At 40.1% G+C, this 21,750-nt stretch overlaps 1 protein-coding gene across 3 annotated transcripts in view; it reads left to right on the top strand.

Moving 5' to 3' along the window:
• Positions 1 to 21,750, top strand: part of LOC126253215 (Werner syndrome ATP-dependent helicase-like) — a 215,509-nt gene that overhangs the window by 174,959 nt on the left and 18,800 nt on the right. For all 3 annotated transcript variants that reach the window (XM_049954396.1, XM_049954397.1, XM_049954398.1), the window contains 4 exons: positions 3,929 to 4,018; positions 10,030 to 10,126; positions 17,201 to 17,342; positions 20,269 to 20,467. In XM_049954396.1, the coding sequence (XP_049810353.1) occupies positions 3,929 to 4,018; positions 10,030 to 10,126; positions 17,201 to 17,342; positions 20,269 to 20,467 (528 nt within the window). The remainder of the gene's footprint in view (positions 1 to 3,928; positions 4,019 to 10,029; positions 10,127 to 17,200; positions 17,343 to 20,268; positions 20,468 to 21,750) is intronic.

Here is a 21,750-nt window from a genome sequence, read left to right as displayed (position 1 = left end):
TCTCACTGGAGTACTTTTCGCATTGGAGCAGATGTTCTTAATGTGAGGGGTTCATGTTAGTTTCTCATCTAAGGCTACCCCTAGACATTTCACTATCCCCTTCAGAGGTTGAGTTTCATCAAAGAGCTTTAGATTCCAACTTGAGCATTGGATATGCCTCTTCGTGAATGGCACCACAACAGTCTTCTTAGGATTAACCCTTAGATCTTGTTTAATGCACTAGTCTTGCACAATGTCCAATCCTCCTTGTGCCATATTTCTAACTGTGTCAATAAATTTGCCAAGTGTTACTATGGCAAGGTCATCTGCGTATCCTTGGGCAGAAGCATTGTATGGAATTTAATTCCTCAAGGAGTTCGTTCACCACTAGATTCCACAGTAAAGGGGACAGAACTCCTCCCTGTGGGCAACCTCTAGTGCCATCTTTTCATTCATCATGGTAGCCTCTACCTTCCTTCCACTAAGCATTGCCGTGGTCCACCTACATATAGTGGTCCCTGGGTCATGAACCTTACCATGGAATTGAGGGTCTTATTACTGAAGGCCCCCCTTGATATCCAGGAAGATGCAGAGGGCTATTTCTTGGAAGTGAAGTGCTTTCTCCACTCTCCCAACGAGTTGATGGAGAGCTGTCTCACATGATTTACCTGGTTGATGTGCATGTTGGTTTGAATGTAGAGGGGCCCTAATTAGCCTCCTCTCCCAAATATATACATTAACCAGTTTTTCCAGTGTTTTGAGAATGGAGGAGGACAGACTGATTGATCTCATATCCTTGACCTTGGTATGATCAATTCTCCCTGGCTTTGGAATGAAGACAACCTCACCGCCCTCCAAGCATTGGGAATGATTCCTACTGCTAGGCTAACCCTGAATAACCTGCTTAGGACTCTTATGAGATACTCTCCTGCCTGTTGCAGGAGAGCTGGAAAGATTCCACCTGGGCCAGGTGACTTGAATGGTTGGAACGTTCCCACTGCCCGTTGGATTTTATTGAAGTCCACACACTCCTTGGCCAATTCCCAGGCCTCTCTTCGAGTACCTGAGAACCATTGTCCCTCTGGAATCACATTCTGGTCTGTGTTGTCTGGCAGAGCATATTGAGGAAAGTCTCATCTGCTGTCTTTGTATATTCTCCATCCTCCTTCATCAATGTACCTCCTGGATTGGCTGGTACTCTAGAGAGGATTCTGTGAAGTCTGGCTTGAGCAGCCATGCTGTCCACTTCCTCACAGAACACCTTCTAGGATGCCTCCCTTGCTTGTCTGATTGCAAGGTTGTAGTTGACAAGGGCCTCACGATATTTTGTCCTTTACGTCTCACACAGTTAAACAGTCTTCATACCTGTTTTCTTTGCGTTTCCAAGTTGTTATTCCACCAAGGCACACTCCTATTTGTGCCCTTATTGGTGATTGTGCAGTTACCTGATGCGAGGTCACTATGGTAGAGGTAACAGCCTCTGCTACTTCCTCAAACTCTACTGGATTCCTTATCGAGGTTTTAATTTCCGATAATCCTAAGTCAAGGTCCCTCCTATATGTCACCCAGTCTGTTTTCCTGAAATTCCTATAGGTCATGGGATGTCTTCCAATTTCAACCTTGAATTTAATGTTCATGTTGTCTGATGAGGATGGCTCTAAAGCCACAAGCCATTGTTTGACATAGCAGCCCTTCATCATGGAACCAAAGGTTATGTCAATTATATCTGCCCTTCTGCTATCCCTGAATGTAGGTTCATTGTCCTATTCAGGACCTCCAAGTTGTTAGCGAAAAGAAATTCAAGAAGGTACTCAACTCTACTGTTGGTATCCTAGCTACCACACACTACGTTGTGGGCATTCGCATCACATCCCACCAACAGTTGGTGACCTTGCCAATAGCAAGCTTCTACCAGTCTCCTCACCTCCAAAGGAGGAGGAGAGTTGTCTTTGTAAGGAAGGTATGCTGAGGCCAAAACAATTTCCCTCGTGATACCTTCCTTGCATTGCTGCATTCTAATGGTCACTAGGACCCTGAAGCATCCATCATTGGCATGAAAGAAATTCCATTTCTTACATAGATGCATATTCTGGAGTTTCTTAGATTTCTAGCATAAATCAGCTTACCTCCAGTGCAACCGAGGTCCGATACGCCTCCTTTATATAAGAAGGGTTCTTGTATCAGGGCCACGTCCACTTCCTGCCTCCCCAGGCAGCAGCAGAGGCCCCTTTACTGTGCTGCAGATTAATCTGCAGCACCTCCAGTCTCAGTCTTGCTGCCATCATTGCCTTTGAGGTCTTTGATAACCCTGACGGTGACCTGCAAAAACCCTAAAGTCAATTTCACGTCTTGCTCTCGCATCACCTTCAGGATCTTCTCTCCGACCTCAACGACCAGGCTTTGTCCCTCTGGTATAACCTTCTGGTTGATCACTCTCCAGTCTTCTGTTGAGACTTTTGGGTTCTGGACCCCTATTTTCTCGAACAGAGTCTTAGGAGAGACATCCTTAAGGATCTATGGTACCCATATTGATACCTTTGCAGTCTTAAGGAGCTCTGCTGCCATCTTGACCAGCAGCTACGCATCTTCCCACGGGGATATCATGGGCACCTTGTCTTTAAACCATTCCGCCATGTGCACTCCCTCACCGACAAAAATGAGAGCACCACGATCTAGATAAACCCTCCCTGAAGTTGGGCCCTGGACTAGCATCCATCCCCCCCCCCCCCCCAATCTTTTCAGAGAGGACCATCTGTACAAGTTCCTCCTGCTGCGAGGTGATGGCTACCAGTGGATAGCCTTCCTGGATTACTGCTATCTTAAAAACCGAGACTGCAGTACTATAGGTCTGTTTCCCTATTTCTTGCCTCGTTTTTTTTTTCTGGGCTCGCTTATCCAGGGAGGAGGGAGTCTTAGATTCCTCTCTTTTCCTCTTGCTGCCTGTCTTCAACATTGTAGGGGTCTGCGAATCCCCTTCAACATGAGACAGTTTTTTCTTAGGTTCAAGCCCCTTTAATTCCCTCCACTTGTCTTTAGGAAGCCATTCTTTCCCTTCCCTTTTTCTCTTTTCCCTGAATAGTTTCCTCCTCTGGGCCCCAGACAAGGCTTTAATCTTGATCTGGTCCAACTTCTCAGTTACATTTCCCACTTCTGGCTTAGGTCTAGACCCTGATTCAGTAGTGGGAATGCCTTCCATCGGTCCTGACCCCGATGTTTGGGTGTCTGAGGTCTCAGTTTGCCCCTCAGCTTGTTTTAATTTATTTTCTTTAGTCATGTCCATATTGGTCCCACGAGATTCGGGGATCTACACAGTCCACACCACGAATACCCCGCGCGATGTAAGGCTATTTACTCAGTGAGGTTGCCCAATATCCCTGAGGCTCCATTTGCAACACATCTTCCTACATGCCATGTACCCTTCGGCATGGATCGCATCACACCTTGGGTTGCGAAAGGAAATTGGGTAAGGACTAGGAGTGGATAAGGAAGATGGGAAGTTGTGGGACACACTTACTCTGATCATTCGGCTGAAGCCTTTCCGGCAGTAGGTCCTCTACCTTCGGCATAGACCTCAGCTTCACGCAGATACACAAGCCTCTCCACCTGCAAGGACAGTTCTTCGTCAAGGTGGTGTCCCCCGGAGAGGCCCAGTGGCTTAACTATATGGTAAATTGTTATCTTTACTCCTTCCATTGTTTGTATTGCCCTCAGAACTTTACAGAATCATATTGCACAGTGTATCTGTTAACTGGATAATGAGATAGGAAGGGGGGGGAGGCAAATAAGGAAAGTGTTGTCTGTCACATGTGACTGATATTTCAATGGCTGCACGTATCCGCTCTTCTGGACACAGAGTCAGATGAATACTTAATTTACTGATGTATTGTAATACAAAATCTCATGCAGAAATTTATTTGTGTGGCTCAGTGAGCATATTTTTGCCCCCCAGGTTTGCTGCGGCTCCTGATGCTACAACACTACGATTAACAGCATCCCAAGAAATTCTTGCGTTAATGAAGAAGAAACCACAGATAGTTCTGTAAGTTGAATTTAATCATTTCCATCATAATTGTAACATAATAATTATTGTTTACATGTGAAGCCATACTGCCAGTAGATTTAATTCTGAAGTATTGAAATAATTTTTGTGTCTTTGTTCTGATGCCCAAATCAGCATTTGTAAATTGTCTTTGTTTATCAATGCACTTCAGTTATGGACATTTCCTCTAAGATGCAGCCATAAGTAGTTAATTTTATCAATTTTCTATGCCTGTTAATTGTAATCTGCCAAATCAATGCATAACAAAAAGCAAATAGAGCAAAAATTTTCAAATTAAAATTTCTTAAGAAAACTATTGACGAAATAAATATAATTTAGAAAAAGCAGTTACAGTATCATGAATGACACTTAGGTACTGTTAAACAGTAACCATCAGACTTGGAAGTCTGTTAAGCCTTGCACCAGGTGACTGGTCTACCTGTCGAGAGGCCCTCGCCACACGCACATTTCATTTCACTAATGTGATACTGTTATTGTGGTCTTCAGTCCGAAAACTTCTGCTTACCGTACTCATCTCTTGGACCCCAGCTATGATTTTTGCCCCCTCCCCCATAACTTCCATCCAATGCTAAATTACAACAGCAGCATCTCAGAGTGAGACTTATTAACCTATCCCTTCTTTTCGTCAAGTTGTGCCTCAAATTTCTTGTCTCACCACCTCATTAGTTATGCGACCTACCTTACTAATTTTCAGCATTTTTCTGAAACACCCCAATTAAAAAGCTTCTATTCACTGTTTGTCTAAACTATTTATCATCCATGTCTCACTTCCATACGTGCGGCTACACTCCAGACAAATTTCTTGAAGTCCACATTTTATATCTTCTCTACTTCAGCTCTCATCAGATATTTTGTTACCCAAATAACAAGCTCTTCCACTATGTTTAGTGTCACATTTCCTAATCTAATTCGCTCAGAATCACCTGATTTAATTTGGCTACATCCTACACACATCAAAAAAAGTTTTGCATCACCCTGGTTCCCACAACTCCTGAAGATAGATATTGACTGTGGATATTGTATCACAGACACAGTCCCTTTGAATGTTCAGAGATGTCACTAAACTCACTCAAAGATGTAAACAGTTATGCATGAGCAGCACTTATTAGATGGAGAGGGTCCAACAGCCAATCAGTTCCGGTCATTCCACCAGGAAGGAGGTACACGGCTCGTGTTGTCTGTAGTTCAACCATGCCTAGACAGTCAATACCGCGGTTCGCTCGCATCCCTGTTATTGCTTTGTGCCAGGAAGGGCTCTCAGCAAGGGAAGTGTCCAGGCATCTCAGAGTGAACCAAAGTGATGTTGTTCGGACATGGAGGAGATACAGAGAGACAGGAACTGTCAATGACATGCCTCACTCAGGCCACCCAAGGTCTACTACTGCAATGGATCACCGCTACCTATGGATTATGGCTTGGAGGAACCCTGACAGCAATGCCACCATGTTGAATAATGCTTTCTGTGCAGCCACAGGACATTGTGTTAAGACTCAAACTGCATGCAGTAGGCTGCATGACGCGCAACTTCACTCCTGATGTCCAAGGCGAGGTCCATCTTTGCAACCATGACACCATGCAGTACGGTACAGATGGGCCCAACAATATGCTGAATGGACCACTCGGGATTGGCATCACATTCTCTTCACCGATGAGTGTCACATATGCCTTCAACCAGACAACCATCGGAGACGTGTTTGGAGGCAGCCCGGTCAGGCTGCATGCCTTAGACAGCAAGGTGGAGGTTCCCTTCTGTTTTGGAGTGGCATTATGTGGGGCTGACATATGCCACTGGTGACTATGGAAGGCTCCGTAACGGCTGTACGATACACGAATGCCATCCTCAGACAAATAGTGCAACCATATCGACAGTATATTGGCGAGGCATTCATCTTCATTGACGATGAAGTTTGGAAGGTAGGAGACGAGGTACTGGTGGAAGTAAAGCTGTCAGGATGGGGCGGGAGTCGTGCTTTGGTAGCTCAGATGGTAGAGCACTTGTCTACGAAAATCAAAGGTCCCGAGTTCGAGTCTCAGTCAGGCACACAGTTTTAATCTGCCAGGAAGTTTCATAACAGTGCACACTCCACTGCAGAGTGAGAAATCTCATTCTGGAAACATTCCCCAGGCTGTAGCTAAGCCATGTCTCCGCAATATCCTTTCTTCCAGGAGTGCTAGTTTTGCAAGGTTCGCAGGAGAGCTTCTGTGAAGTTTGGAAGGTAGGAGATGAGGTACTGGTGGAAGTAAAGCTGTGAGGACAGAGCGTGAGTTGTGCTTGGGTAGCTCAGATGGTAGAACAAATGCCCGTGAAAGGCAAAGGTCCTGAGTTCGAGTGTCGGTCCGGCACACAGTTTTAATCTGCCGGGAAGTTTCATACCAGCACACACTCTGCTGTAGAGTGAAAATCTCATTCTTAAATCTACTACTACTTTTTAATTCCATCTCTGGATTATTCTTTGGCTTCCTTTTCTTCTTGCTTGATGTACAGATTGAATACCATCAATGGTAAGCTACAACCTTGTCTTACTCCTTTCACAACTGCTGCTTTCCTTTCATGCCCTTGACTCTTATAACTCCTGTCTGTTTCTGAACAAGCTGTATATAACCTTTCACTCTCTGTATTTTGCTCCTGCTATATTCAGAATTTCAAAGATTGTGTTCCAGTTGATATTGTCAAAAACTTTCTCTCTGTCCAGAAAAGTTATAAACATAGGTTTGCCTTTCCTTAACCTATCGTTTAAGAGAACTCATATGGTCATTTTTGCCTTGTGTTCCTACATTTCTCCAGAATCCAAACTCATCATCTCCAAGGTCAGCTTCTACCAGTTTTTCCATTCCTCTGTAAATAGTTTGTGTCAGTATTTTTCAACCATGAGTTATTAAACTGATAATTTGGTAATATTCACACCTACAGACACCTGTTTTTTATTTATTTATTTATTTATTTATTTATTTGGAGTTATTACATTCTTCCTGAAGTGTGAATGTATTTCACTTATCTCGTACATTTTGCACACCAGGTGTAATAGTTTTGTAATGGCTATCAGTAGTCCTGATGAAATGTTGTCTACTCGAGGGGCCTTGCTTCGGCTTAGGTCTTTCAGTGCTCTGTCAAATTCTTAAAGTTCATCTACCCTGTATAGAACCTCTTTATACTCCTTCCTCTCAGCTTTCCCTTCTTTGCTTAGTACTGGTTTTCCATATGAGCTCTTGATACTCGTACAGCTGCTTCTCTTTTCTCCAAAGGCCTCTTTAATTTTCCAGTAGGCAGTATCTGTTTTTCTCCTAGTGAAACATGCTTCACAATCCTTAAATTTACCTTCTAGTCATTCCTCCTCAGTCATATTGCACGTATACATCTACATTCATACATACATAGATACATACCATACATTCACTGCAAGCAACGTACAATGTGTGGTGTCAGGTACCCTGTACCACTACTTGTCACTTCCTTTCCTGTTCCATTTGCAAGTAGAGTGAGGAAAAAACAAGTCTATATGCCTCTGTAAGAGCTCTAATTTCTCTAATCTTTCACAAAATGTATGTTGGCGTCATTAAAATCATTTTGCAGTCAGCTTCAGATGCCGGTTTGCTCAAAAGAGTTCCTCTAAAAGACCCTTGCCTTCCTTCCAGGGAGTCCCATTTAGGTTCCCAAGCCATCTCTGTAATACTTGCATATTGTTTGAACCTATCAGTAACAAATCCAAGGATTTCTACTTGGCCTTTTCTTTTTACCTGTTTGATCCTCTGCAGCCTTTGCTATTTCATCTTTCAAGGCTACCCATTCATCTTTCACTTCCTTTCCCCTGTTCTAGTCAATTGTTGCCTAATGCACCCACTGAAACTCTGAACAACTCTGGTTCTTTCAGCTTATCCAGGTCGCATCTCCTTAATGTTGTACCTTTTTGCAGTTTCTTTAGTTTTAATTTACAGTTCATAACCAATAAATTGTGGTCAGAGTCCACATTGGCCCCTGAAAATGTGTTCTATTTAAAAATTGGTTCTGAAATTTCTGTATAACCATTATATAATCAATTGGGAACCTTCCATTGTCTCCAGGTCTCTTCCACATCTTCTTCCATGTTTCTTAAACCATTTGTTAGTGTTGATTAAATTATGCTCTGTGCAAAATTCTAGCAAACAGCTTCCTCTTTAATTTCTTTCACCCAGTCCATATTCACCTACTGCTTCCTTATCTCTTCCTTTTCCTACTGTGGATTTCCAGTCCCTCATCACAATTAAATTTTTCTGTCTCTTAACTATCTGAATAATTTCTTTTATCTCATAATACATTTCTTCAATATCTGCTAATTGGCATATAAACTTGTACTAGTGCGAGCTTGGTATGTATCTTGGCTATGATAATGTGTTCACTGTGCTGTCCATTGTAGCTTACCCACATTTCTAATTTTTTATTCATTATTAAACCTGATCCTTCATTACCACTCTTAAATTTTGTATTTACAACCTTTTATTGACCTGACCAGAAGTCCTGTTCCTTCTGTCACTGAACTTCACTAATTCCCGCTATATCAAACTTCAATGTATCCATTCCTCTTCTTAAATTTTCTAACCTACCTGCTCAATTATAGGATCTGCATTCACATTCCTACACATAGAGTGCCAGTTTTTTTTTTTTTTTTCTGATGGAAATGTCTTCCTGAGTAGTCCCCACCTGGAGATCTGAAAGGGGGCTATTTTACTTCTGAAATATTTCACCCAAGAGGATGCCATAATCATTTAACCACACAGTAGAGTTGCATGCCCTTAGAAGAAATAATGGCTGTAGTTGCTTCCAACCATTTGCAGTATCAGCACAGGCAAGACCATGTTGATTAATACTGCAACCCCAGATCAATCATCCAGACGGTTGCCTCTGCTGCTATTGAAAAGGCAGTTGCCCCTCTTCAGGAACTACACGTTTGTCTGGCCTCTCAACAGATACTCCTCCATTACGGTTGCACCTACATGTCCTTGGTTTGGGGTTTGGGGCATTGGTGTGAGTAATACAATGGAATATGTACATGTGTTGGGGGAGGGGAGTGGAGACTAGCAGCATTTAACTACTAACATTACAAAATGAAGTACTGCTCATTCATCATTACCTGTCTGTCGATTTACATTTAGGTTTTCAAGGATTTCCATAAATGACTTGGGGTCATTGATGAGATGGTTTGATTAAAAGGACACAGCAAACTTCCTTCCCTATCAATCCACAAACCTACATTGTGCCTCATCTCTAATGACCTCATTACCGACTGTCACTTAGGTATTGTGTAACACAAATTTCAGGAGAGCTTGTATTAGTTAAATAAGTGAAAAAAAGTTTTCTAAAACTGATAGATTGATTTTTAGATCAGTTGTTGGATTTGATGTTCTGTTTATTTACTCAGTAACTTACTTTCTTACATCATTCCTCCCCCTCCCCTTTCTTCTTGCCTTTTTTCTTCTACATGAAAGTCCTACTAATCTTGGCTTGACATTAATTTCTTTTCTAGGTATGGTTGCTTTATCTAAAACTGTTCCAAAAGGAAAATTACATTACCTGTTGCACCATTTTTTTGTTCTGTTCTCATGTACTATTTACTTTTTGATCTGTGATATCAGAATAGAATTTTTTTCATCAACTGTGCCGCCACGCTGCAGTCATTTCTACCTGATTTTTTCCTCCTTAATCCTAAAGAAGAAAGTTTTTGACCCAGAATTAAGATATTTACTTGTTACTGAGTCGGTTACATATAATACAGATTTTATTTGTCAGTACAAATTTTTTGACAGCTTAAATAATTCAGTATACTTTAAACCACTGACAAGAACTTTTGTCCAGGCAAGTATTTGCAGAAAAGGCATAAATGATTTGAGCAGCAACATAAATATATTATTGACATTTACAGATGTATTTGCAGAAGTGTGAACCACATATTGTATACGGTCACAAAACATGATATCAGCTTGTAATGCTCATTAGCATGATTCAATTATGTTCACAGGTCATCAGCTGGTTGGCATGATACTGAAGACCAAACAGTTGAAGGAAGCAGCCAGCTGCCAAATGTTACTCAGAATGACTTGGAGCAAGAAACAATAGTAAGTGCTTGTTTATACCCTTTATGTTACATTTCATTGGATGATATGTGAACTGTATTTGCAGGAACAGTGAAACAGGGAGACCTTGCAGTGGTAGGGAGGAAGGGGTGGATGAATGGATGGTAATTAAATACCGTTCCAAATGGAGATTGCGAGCCTTCAACCCTATTCAATTGTAAATATATACTCTTATTAGGAAAGTTCATAACAGCACACTCTCCACTGCAGTGTGAAACTTCGTCATGAAAACATGGTTGTGTAAGCTGTTAATGTAACAATATTCTCAAAAGGATAGTTGCTATCCTTTTCATAATATCATTATATTCCATCCTGGATTTTCCATTGTTTGATTAAGCTATTAGTGTAACGTGTTACTCTGTGAGATATCTGGATCACTCTAGTGTCTGTTTCTAAATATTGCACGAATACTATTACAACTATATCAGTGACATATTGTGTACAGATGCAAATTCTTGTGTTAATAAGGTTGAAAAAATCTTATGAAGATTCTATCCACATTTTTTGGTGGAAACTGTGTGGGTAACTTAAGTACCGCTAGTATCATCTAACAGCTGTACTGTCATTGGTAACTATGTACCACTAGTGTCATCTAATTGTTCTACTGTCATTGGTGATAAATGTGGATGCAACCATAGATTAGTCAGAGTGTTCTGTGTGTCCTGTAAATCCTGATTTTATATGCAGTGGGATAGAAAATGGAATACTATGTCAATGGTTATGTAGCATTTGTAGCAGAGACAGAAAAGGCACTGTAGCAGAGGCTAGAATGTGTGCCCTTTGGGCAGAACTTAAGGCTGAAAATTTTAATGGAGGGAAAATAAACTGGAACATGTGAAAAGGTAACAGGAAATAGGCAAAGGCGGGGGTTAGCATTCATAGCTCATTCGGGCTCAAATTGAATAATAAATATGAACTGTTACCTGAGATAGGAGAGGAAGAGTCTCTTCAAGCTGCAGATGAAAACAGGGTTCAGCAGGAACAAGATTTCAGTTAGGGTGAAAATTAAATCAGACAGGAAAATAAAAATCTTACTGCTAAGTAGCTGTCATGCGAGGGCTGTAGGGCAGCAGTTGAAGGAAAAGAAGGGGTCATGGTTCCACGTCACAAGTATTGTGAAACTGAGTATGAACCTTTGCCAGTTCATAAAGAACTTTGAGACATTAACTAGGGATTTCAAAGAGAAAGATCGGGTACTGTTAGTTGGGGAAGCAGGTAACAATCTGGCCAGGAATGTGAGGTGCAGCTTCAGGAGTGACCTGGACATGACAGGAACAACAACCATGTTCACAAATGTATGTCTCTTTGGTGTCAACCGCAGACTTAGCTTTAAAAAATTGGGCAATGAGCTATCAGGAAACTGAGAGCTTGCAGGACTTCAGAGAGAGTTCACGCTGTAGCTGACCAGGTTGATGCTATCAGGAGAAAAAAATGGAATGGTGTGGCCTATACCTTAATAGGAAGGGGAAGGTTTGTAAACTGAGAAAATCGTACACTAAAAGGGATGAAAATAACTGAAATTTAAAATGCTGGGAGAATAAATAAATTAGTATCACACACCAAAATATCATATGCTTGAAAAACAAACTTAATATTTTATTAATGACAATATGGAAAGGGCAGATGGCAACATGCAAAATAGTGGAAGTATTGAGTCTCAGACAGGCAAAATGAAAAAGACTTCTAAAATATTGAAACTTTAACAGTAGAAAACACACACACACATACACACACACACACACGTGCGCATGCACATGCGCACACACTCGCCACTGTGTCAGGGCACTAGAGCCCAAGTGCGACTGCATCTGATGGGGGAGCAATTGGGTATGGAGGGGAGGGTAAAGAGAAGGCTTGAGACAGAGAGGGAAAAGTTTTGCTATTACTGCCTGGGAGAGTACGCAGGTAAGGTTTTTAGGTGCAACATTGAGAGGTTGTGCAGGAGGGGGGAAAGAGAGAGTAAAGAGGAGATAAGCAGAGATGGGGAAAGGACTTGTAAATGTGGGACAGATGACGTGTGTTGTAGTACTGGAGTGGGGGGTGGGGGCAGGGAAGTGAATAGGTAGTTTTGAGAAAGGGAGTACGGGAACAAAGTATATATTGTTAGGAGAGTTCCCAGCTGCACAATTCAGAAAACCTGGTGTTGGTAGGGAGAATCCAGATGGCATGGGCTGTGAAGCAGTCATTAAAATGAAGCACATCATGTTGGGATGGCATGTTCAGTAGCTGGGTGGTCCAGCTGTCTCTTTTGCACAGTTTTGCAGTGGCCATTTATGCAAATAGACATCTTGTTATTTGTTGCTAGCAGCACCTTAGATCAGAACACAGCAAACTCCTGCACTGAGCAACCGTCACAGGTGGAAATTTAATTTCAAAATCTCAAAGCTCCCTAACTTCATGAAGATCAGAAACTGAAATTCATTAAATCATTGTGTAATCATTGAAAATTTGTGAGAAAACTGTTCAGTAATATCTGGTTTAGTTTCTCGTTAGCTCTGCTAGTTCACAAGAAATTAATTTAAACAGCCTTTGGTTCATGGTAACACATCACGACGCACTGAAAAGCATGTTGTTTCAATTCACCATAGTGTTGTTGTCTCCGAACAGCTGTCACTTGTGAATGATGATTGATGTAAAATACATCTCAACACAAAGCATGAAATTTAAAGTCTTTCATATTTTGCACAGATATAAGCCTCATAAAAATCTCTTTGCAGCACTATTTACTGCCAAACTCAACATTGAGACTGGAACCACGGCTGACACAAAAAGCCATGCGACACTCGTGCTCCTCATGTTAGAAGTGGTGCTGACGTCATATTGCCTAAATTTTGTGCACATTCATGGCTACAGAATGTCAGTTGACTTGCTGCTTGGTAATATTTGCACCAGTGGAGAGGACATAAATGCAATTATTTATGCGATACAATTGGTTAAATCACTTACTGTTTTTTAACAAACAGTTGTTATAACATGTGCTAAGTGCCACCTAGCAGTTTATTCTACTTGTAGCATTCTTGATCTTTGAAGGCAGTTTTCACTTGCCTCTTGTTAAGCAATGTTGACTAGATACCATGTATCCATTTGGACAAGTTTCCATTCATTCGTAATAATTGCATGAAGTATTTGGCAACCTTTAACCCATACATTATTTTCCATATCATGGTTCCACAGGACATGTGGCCTGTAATTGAAGAAGTGTTAAGATCTCTCCATTGGCAAAAGTTTCCAGGCTAGTCTCCCATTCAGATCTCTGGGAGGGGACTGCCAAGGGGAAGTGACCATGAGAAAAAATTGAATAATCAATGAAAGGACAATGTTCTACAAGTCAAGGTGAGGAAGTCAGAAGTTTGAACATGTAAGGAAAGCAAGAAAATCTGAAAAGGGAAGTGCTAAGACTCAGTCTCTAGATATAGTGGCAGTCAGTGAAGTGGAGTGGAAAGAAGACAAGGATTTCTGGTGAGAAAAGTATAGGGTAACTGAGTTCTGCGATAAATTTTAGAGAGTAATAGCAAATACTCTGTTCCAGAATCACAAGAGGAGATGTCATACTTGGAAAAGGCCAGGATGTATGGGAAGATTTCAGGTAGATTACATCATGGTCTGGCAAAGATTCCAAAATCAAATACTGGTTTGTGAGGTGTACCTTGGAGCAAATATACACTCAGATCACAAGTTACTGTAGTGGAATCCACGAACAATGGCAGTTGGTGCATGCTGAGGCATGGATGAGGATTGCGTTGATGATTCCAAACAACAGTTGCGGTATGCACATGCACATGCATGTGCCTTCCACTTCAAGAAAGCGTATATCCTGCAAATTAAGTCTCTCACTTCCTTATGTGGGATGTATCACTTATCACCAACATGAGCGATGACAGCTCACAACAAATGGAGCAAAAATTCTCCAAACAAGTCATTATGATAAAATGTAATTCTCGCATTAGCTACGCCACTCAGTGCAGAGTGCTCAAAACACTTCTGAACACTCATTGGCTGTCGGAGAATGTGCGATGTAGGTGTGCAGAAAAAGCCTAAACTCCGCCACCATTGTTCATGACTCCAACTGTAGTGGTGAAGTGCAGGCTGAAGTTTAAGAGACTAGTCAGGGAGAATGAATGCGCCAAGAAGTGAGATAAAAAAGTACTAAGGAACGAAGAGATACACTAAAAGCTTTCTGAGGCTACTATAGATACTGCAAAAAGGAATAGTTCAGTAGGCAGTTCAGCTGAAGAGAAATTGAAATCTCTAAAAAGGGCAATTACAGAACTTGGAAAGAAAAATGTAGGTACAAAGAAGGTAACTCTGAAGAAACTGTGGGTAACAGAAGAAAAACTTCAATTGATCGATGAAAGTAGGTGATACAAAAATGTTAAAGGAAATTCAGGAATACAGAAGTACAAGTCACTGAGAAATGAAATAAATAGGAAGTGCAGGGAAGCAAAGACAAAATGGCTGCATGGAAAAGGTGAAGAAATGGAAAAAGAAATGATTGTCGGAAGGACTGACTCGGCATATAGGGAAGTCAAAACAAATTTCGATGAAAATAAAAGCAGTGGTGGTAACATTAAGAATGCAATGGGAATTCCAATGTTAAATGCAGAGGGGAGAGCAGATACATGGAAAGAGTACATTGAAGCCTCTGTGAGGGGAAAGATTTGTCTGAATGACATGATAGAAGAAGGAAAGAATAGTCACTATAGAAAAGATGGGGGATCCTGTATTAGAACCAGAATTTAAAAGAGGTTTGGAAGATGTAAGTTTGAATAAGGCAGAAGGGATAAATAACATTGTATCAGAATTTCTAAAATCATTGGGGAAAGTGGCTACAAAATGACTATTCACAGTGGTGTGTAGAATGTATGAGTCTGGCAATATACCATCTGACTTTCCAAAAAAAACATCATCCACACAATTCTGAAGATTACAAGAGCCAACAAGTGCAAGTATTATTTCACAATCATGCACTTGACAGCTCATGCATCCATGTTGCTGACAAGAATAATACACAGGAGAATGGAAAAGAACATTGAAGATCTGTTAGGTGATAATCAGTTTGGCTTTAGGAAAGGTAAAGGTGCAGGAGAGGCAATTATGATGTTGTGGTTGATAATGGAAACAAGGATAGAGAAAAATCAAGACACGTTCATAGGATTTGTTGACCAGAAAATAGTGCTCAATGATGTCAAATGGTGCAAGATGTCCAAAGTCCCGAGAAAAATAGCAGTAAACTCTAGGGAAAGATAGGTAATATACAATATGTACAAGAGCCAAGAGGGAACAATAAGAGTGTAAAATCCAGAACAAAGTGCTTGGATTAAAAAGGGTGTAGGACAGGAACGTAGTCTTTCACCCCTTTTGTTCAACCTATACATCAAAGAAGCAATGCTGGAAATAAAAGAGAGGTTCAAGAGTGATTCGTTGATTACATAGCTATCCTCAGTGGAAGTGAAGAAGAATTACAGGATCTGCTGAATGGAATGAACAGTATAATGAGTACAGTATATGGATTGAGAGTAAATTGAAGAGGCTGCAAGTGCTACTATGAAGTGAAGATTTGGCACAGGAGAGGAGTTCGTGGTGAAAAGTAACATGTTTTGAACTTATGTTGATAACAGTTTTGTCACTGTATTTTTCATAGCCTTTGATAATGAAGTAAATTAAAAAGCTTAAGGCATTTTGAAATAATAACATTGTGGTTAAGACCTCCCAAAGTGTTTAAGTGCACTCAGTGGCCACTTTGTCTCACAGCACTTGTGAGAAAATTGTAGCTAGTTTCTGTGAAGTATATCATAATGCTGGAACACTTCACTGCAGAGTAAAAATTCATTCTGGGAACAATCCCCTAGGCTGTGGCTAAACCTTTTCTCCACAGTATAATTTCATCCAGGATTGCTAGTTCCACAAAGTATGTGGGGGAACATGTGTGAAATCTAAAGGGCAGCAGAAGAGGTATTGGCAGACGTTAAGGTGTGAGGCTGAGCTGAGAGTCATGCTTCGATAGCTCAGTCAGTAGAGCACCTGCCTGCTAATGGCAGTGGTCTCAGGTTCAGTTCTTGGTCTGACACACAGTTTTAATATACAAAGAAGTTTCAAATCAGCACACACATTGCAACACAGTGAAAATTCATTGTGGGTAATTTTCCCTTTTTAATTAAATCTGATTGCTGGAGATGCTTTATTGCTGCCATTTGACCATCATGGTCAGCAAAACCGTTTACAACAGGGCTCACTTCTGATTGATGGAAGACAAATGGAGTTTGAAATAATGAAGTACTATTGTGCTACGTGCTTCTACTCTTGTTTGGAATGTTGCTGTGGGTATCAAATCAAAGTTGGACATCAGTTACTTTTGGTCAGCAATACACTATGTTTATGTTTCAAAGTCTATTACAGAAATACTGCATTCAATGAACTGTCACTTTAGTATTGCTTGAGATCAGTGACCTGCACATAAAGCCACTCCCTCTTTCCTTATTAGTACGCCTTTAGTAATGTGACACTAACTTGTACCAGACGAGATGCTTACAGCCATCTTACTTTTTATATGATTTGCACTATTTACTCAAATTTTATTCTCAAAGTGGCTCTTCAGTTATCTGTTGGTATATGATCTTTTACTTTTAAATACAATTTCATTGTGTTTCAAGGCTATTCTGTTGAAAAAAATTGTTTGATTGCTCATCCAGGCAAGAGTGATTATTGGTGTAAATGTGGGAAGTGGAAATTATGTTATTTATCTATATATTTATGTTAATTTTGAATGCTTGAACGATTGTTGTTATTAATTATTTTAAATATTTTCATTTGTTTGTGTTAATTTTTTAAATTGTATGTCACCTTAATATCGTTTATATGCATTTATTGTAATGAATATATAGTTGAAACCTTTTTCCAGAATGGGACTCAAACACCATTTTTCTGCTTATTTTGAGCAGCTGTCTTAACCTGTCAGCTATTTGATCCTGTATTCAAGCCGGTCACTGATATTCCCACCTATATCATTGCACCTTCATTGAATTCATTTCATCATTGTAACTATTGTGTTTTGAACAGGGTCTTTTGCATCGTGAGCTGCTGTCACTACGAAATTATCTGGCTTACGAAAATGGTTGTGCACCTTACATGATTGCAAGTAACCTGATGCTGCTCAATGTTGCCAGAGTCCGACCTAGCTCTACAGCTCAGTTATCACGGGGTAAGCAATCAAAAAGTGTGAGTTGTTTTATTGTGTTGGCACAGAAAAGAGTGCAGGACTGTGTCTTGCTTTAAGGTGTGTGTGTGTGTGTGTGTGTGTGTGTGTGTGTGTGTGTGTGTGTGTGTGTGTGTGTGTAGTACTAATGCTAAATACTATTTATAATGTTTTTAGCACCCTTCAAGTTATCAAAAGCTAGCAATACCAAAACTTTCTCATTCGATGCATGTTGCTCTTGTGGTGCACACTGTAAATATGGGGGTCGTCCACAAAGTAAGTTCCGTTTCTTTTTCTATCCATGGCAGTGCTACAATCACAGTTCTGGGCATTTGCAGCAGTTACTCTGACTCAAGGAGAAGACATGTATGCCATTTTCAGATCGCTGCTGCCAACGTGTGCTTTGTAGTGCTTCTTTATGATGTCAGCCATAGTTGAAAATGTCGCTGCATGTGAAATCAGATCTGCGATTCGTTTTCTAAATGCAAAGAAAGTTAAACCAAAGGAAATTCATTGGCAAATCTGCAAGGTTTACAGACAAAATGCAATGAGTGATTCAATGGTTAGAAGACAGGTCAGACTGATCAGTGAAAGACATGATCAAGTGCACAGTGAAGAATGAAGTGGACGCCCGTCTGGGGTTACTGATGAACTGGTTCACACAATTGAAGAGAAGATTAAGGACAACCATAAGTTTACACCTAGTGCCCTTGCTACGGAAGTTCTGCAGATCTCACGATCACTAATTCATGAAATTATCACTGAAAAACTCAAATTTCGAAAACTTTCCTCACGTTGGGTACCCAAAATTCTTACTGAACAACATTAAAAACAATGGATGGGCAATGCACTTCAGTCTTTGACACGCTACAATGAAGGAGGCGATGGTTTCCTTCCTCAGATAGTCACGAGGGATGAAACTGCAATCAGTGGAATGTAGGCACACTTCATCCCCAATGAAGGTTAAGCCTCAGCAAATCTTGACACCTCGAAAAGTCATGTGCACCTGTTTTTGGGACAAAAAAGGCATTTTGCTGATTGATTTCTTACCACATGGCCAAACAATCAATGCACATGGTTACTGCGAGCCCATTAAGAAATTGCGCCATGCAGCACAGAACAAGCACCAAGGATTACAATCAAAAGGTTTTGTTTTTCTCCATGATAATGCCCAACCTCACATAGCGAATGTGATCAAACAACTCTTATTTGAAATTCACTGGGACACGTTTAATCATCCTCCGTACAGCCCAGACCTCGCTCCTAGTAACTTTCATCTTTTCTTAGACCTAAAATCAGACCTTGGTGGTCAACACTTCAACGATGATGATGAGCTGAAAGAACATGTTACCACATGGTTGAATACACAGGCAGCAATCGTCTATGAAGAAGGCATACAAAAACTTGTGCTACGCTATGGCAAGTGTCTACAAAATTTCGGAAGCTATGTAGAAAAGTAGTTTAACAGTTGTAGATTTTTGTACAATAAATATTTTCCTGTATCTGTACATGTTTGTTTTATATAACCAGAGGAACTTACTTTGTGGACATACCTCGTATTTAAATCTCTCAGTGAAACTATGCAAAATAGTAAAATTATCCAGGCATCTAAATAACTAGCCACAGAAATTATTTGACTTTCCGTGAATGAATGAATGAATGAATGAGTAAATGAATTTTAGTTGTTTTTCTGTTAGGAATCTGTGAGAAGATATTTTATTATTATTATTCACGTTTGGGCCCTACTGGACCACGCGAAGTACAATCACGGGGCATTCAGTTATTTTCTTTTAGACTTTCTCTCTGCCCAAATTGTTTTCATTCTCTCGGAATGAGCTCTTTTCCTTTCATCAGACCATGTGGTTCCAGTTTTCTTTGGGTTTTCAGCTTGACCAACTACCCAGTCATGGATTTTTTGCCTAAATAATTTTCTGTCTTGAATTTCATCTTGTTTTATATCTGCCTCTTTCATGTCCTCTTTTATAGCAGCAATCCATTTTATTGTCTCAAATTTAGCTTTACTTCGATTTTCGTAGAATTCCACTACTTGTTTAGTTAGTCTGGTAGCATCCATTCTTTTAATATGCCCATAAAATTTTAATCTGCGTTTTTTCATATCTGAATATATGCTGGTGTATTGTTGAATTTCACTATTTGCTCTTAGCCTGTATGTTCCTTCTTCAGTATATTTTGGACCTAGAATTTTTCTGATTACTTTTCTTTCTCTTTTTTGGATTTCTTGAATGTCCTTTTTTCTGTTTAAAATTAGCGTTTCAGCCCCATAAAGGCACTCTGGTTTTATGACCGTGTTGTAATGTCTCAATTTAGAGTACCTCGAGAGACATTTTTTGTTGTAGATGTCTTTTGTAAGTCTAAAAGCTGTCTCCATCTTTTGACAACGAATTTCATTTCCAATTTTTTCTAGACCAGTCTCTGAGATTGTTTCACCTAAATATTTGAATTGCGAAACTCTTTTGATTTTTCCATACTTAGTTTCCAAAAGTTTGGGTGCCAGTTTGTTGCTAGTCATATACTGTGTTTTTTCAAATGAGATTTGGAGACCTACTCTTTCTGCTGTTTCTTTAAGGATTTCTATTTGTTTCTGAGCAATTTGGATGTCCTGCGTTAGAATAACCAAGGCCAAACAGTCTATTCGAATATTTGTTCGTCCTAATTTCACTGGTTGGTCAATTTTGAACTCCAATTTTCGTTCGCGCCACTCTTGTATTACTTTTTCTAGAACACAGTTAAATAGCAACGGAGAGAGTCCATCACCTTGCCTCACGCCTGTTTTTATTTCAATGGATTCTGAAATTTCTCCTCTGAACTTTACTTTTGATTTTGTACCAGTTAGCGTGTCTCTGATAATTGCCGTGGTTTTAGGATCCAGGCCTTGTTATATTTTATTTTAATAACAGATTTTCCTTTTCAGTGGAAGGTTTCACAGGAGCTAAAGTAGAGAAATTTGGTCCAGCTATTGTTCTGAAGGTAACAAAATTTTGCCAACAGCATGGTGTCCCTCAAGATATTGTGACAACTCAAGATCTTATTGAAAAAATTTCACAGACTGCAAATGTAACGTACAGTCTGTTTCGTCAGGGAAAAAGTCCTGATCGTATAGCATCAGAGAGGTTTGTGTTGCAGCTTATTTGTTAATAACATCAATACTTTCAAGTAATTTAGTATTTCAATGATGTGATGTTATCAGGAGAAATCTTTTCATGTAAAGTTACTGCCATTGCCATTACACATTGTCTCAATGAAATTATAGCACTATACTTAAGAAGTAACAAAAGTGATGACTGGAGGGGCGTGGTTGTTGTTGTTGTTGTAGTAGTAGTAGTAGTAGTAGTAGTAGTAGTAGTAGTAGTAGTAGTTTTATTCATCTGCAGACACTTTTAAAGGGTATTGGACATTTCATAGTATTATTGTTTGATAAAAAACAAACAAAAGAAATCTTAATTGACATATATGGGCATTTGCACAAATCTGCTTAAACAAGAATGGCACAGGTAGTTGGCCATGGCAATATAGCAGGAACCATTCTGGTTCCAAGTAAGAATGACCAGATGGAATTCGAGTCTCTATCCTGTTGAATATAAGGCAAGTCCATCTAAATAGCACAACCTCATTCAGTGTATCTCTAGTGTGCTATACTGTTTTGCAAAGAAGTTGTTTACTAACATGAAACATAGTGCTACACTGTTCATTTGTCATTGCCGATCACTGTACACACATTACTTTATTACACAGCATTGTGCACACTGTCAGGTAGCATCAGACCAGTGCAGAAGTAGTCATTTCCACCCCCTTCTTTTGACATGCTCCCCTATTGTCGTGCACTTGCTATAGCTCTCTGTTGACAAAAATATGAAGTCTTCATGTAAATAGTACATTTGCTTCAACAGCCACCCACCAGTTTTTTGATCCATCAGTACTTTAGCAGCTATAATGTATTGTTGAACATCGGCAAGCTATATTGTCGGTATCTGTGTCACTATGTAAAGTGTGTCAGCAGTGGTTGTATGCTTGGTAACATTTTGTTATCATGCAGAGTGAGTGGTAGCTAAAATGCCACTAAGATAACAGTGTGCACTTACTGTCATGTGTTGAGGGAGAAGCTTGTCATTGGTGGCTATGAAAGAAGGGAACTCAGAGGTTGATGGAACTGACCATCTTGTAGTTATCAGTTTGCCGGTTCTGCAGTGTAGGAGACTTTGCTTGCATTCTCAATTTACTCCTCTTGTTGAAATGATGATGATGGCTGACCTGTCAAATGTCCAGACAGTTCGTGACATCATTGCATATTTCTCAATGTTTCTCATTCAGTGTTAGTTTAGACCCTGTTGGAAATGCTGTTACACATACTCATTTAAATCTGTGCTATTACAATATCATATTAAGTCGTCTTCTT

The sequence above is a fragment of the Schistocerca nitens genome, chromosome 4 (genome assembly GCF_023898315.1).
Source record: "Schistocerca nitens isolate TAMUIC-IGC-003100 chromosome 4, iqSchNite1.1, whole genome shotgun sequence".
Lineage (NCBI taxonomy): Eukaryota > Metazoa > Arthropoda > Insecta > Orthoptera > Acrididae > Schistocerca > Schistocerca nitens.
The sequence above is the reverse complement of the archived record's forward strand: the minus strand, read 5'-3'. Positions and strand labels throughout refer to the sequence as shown.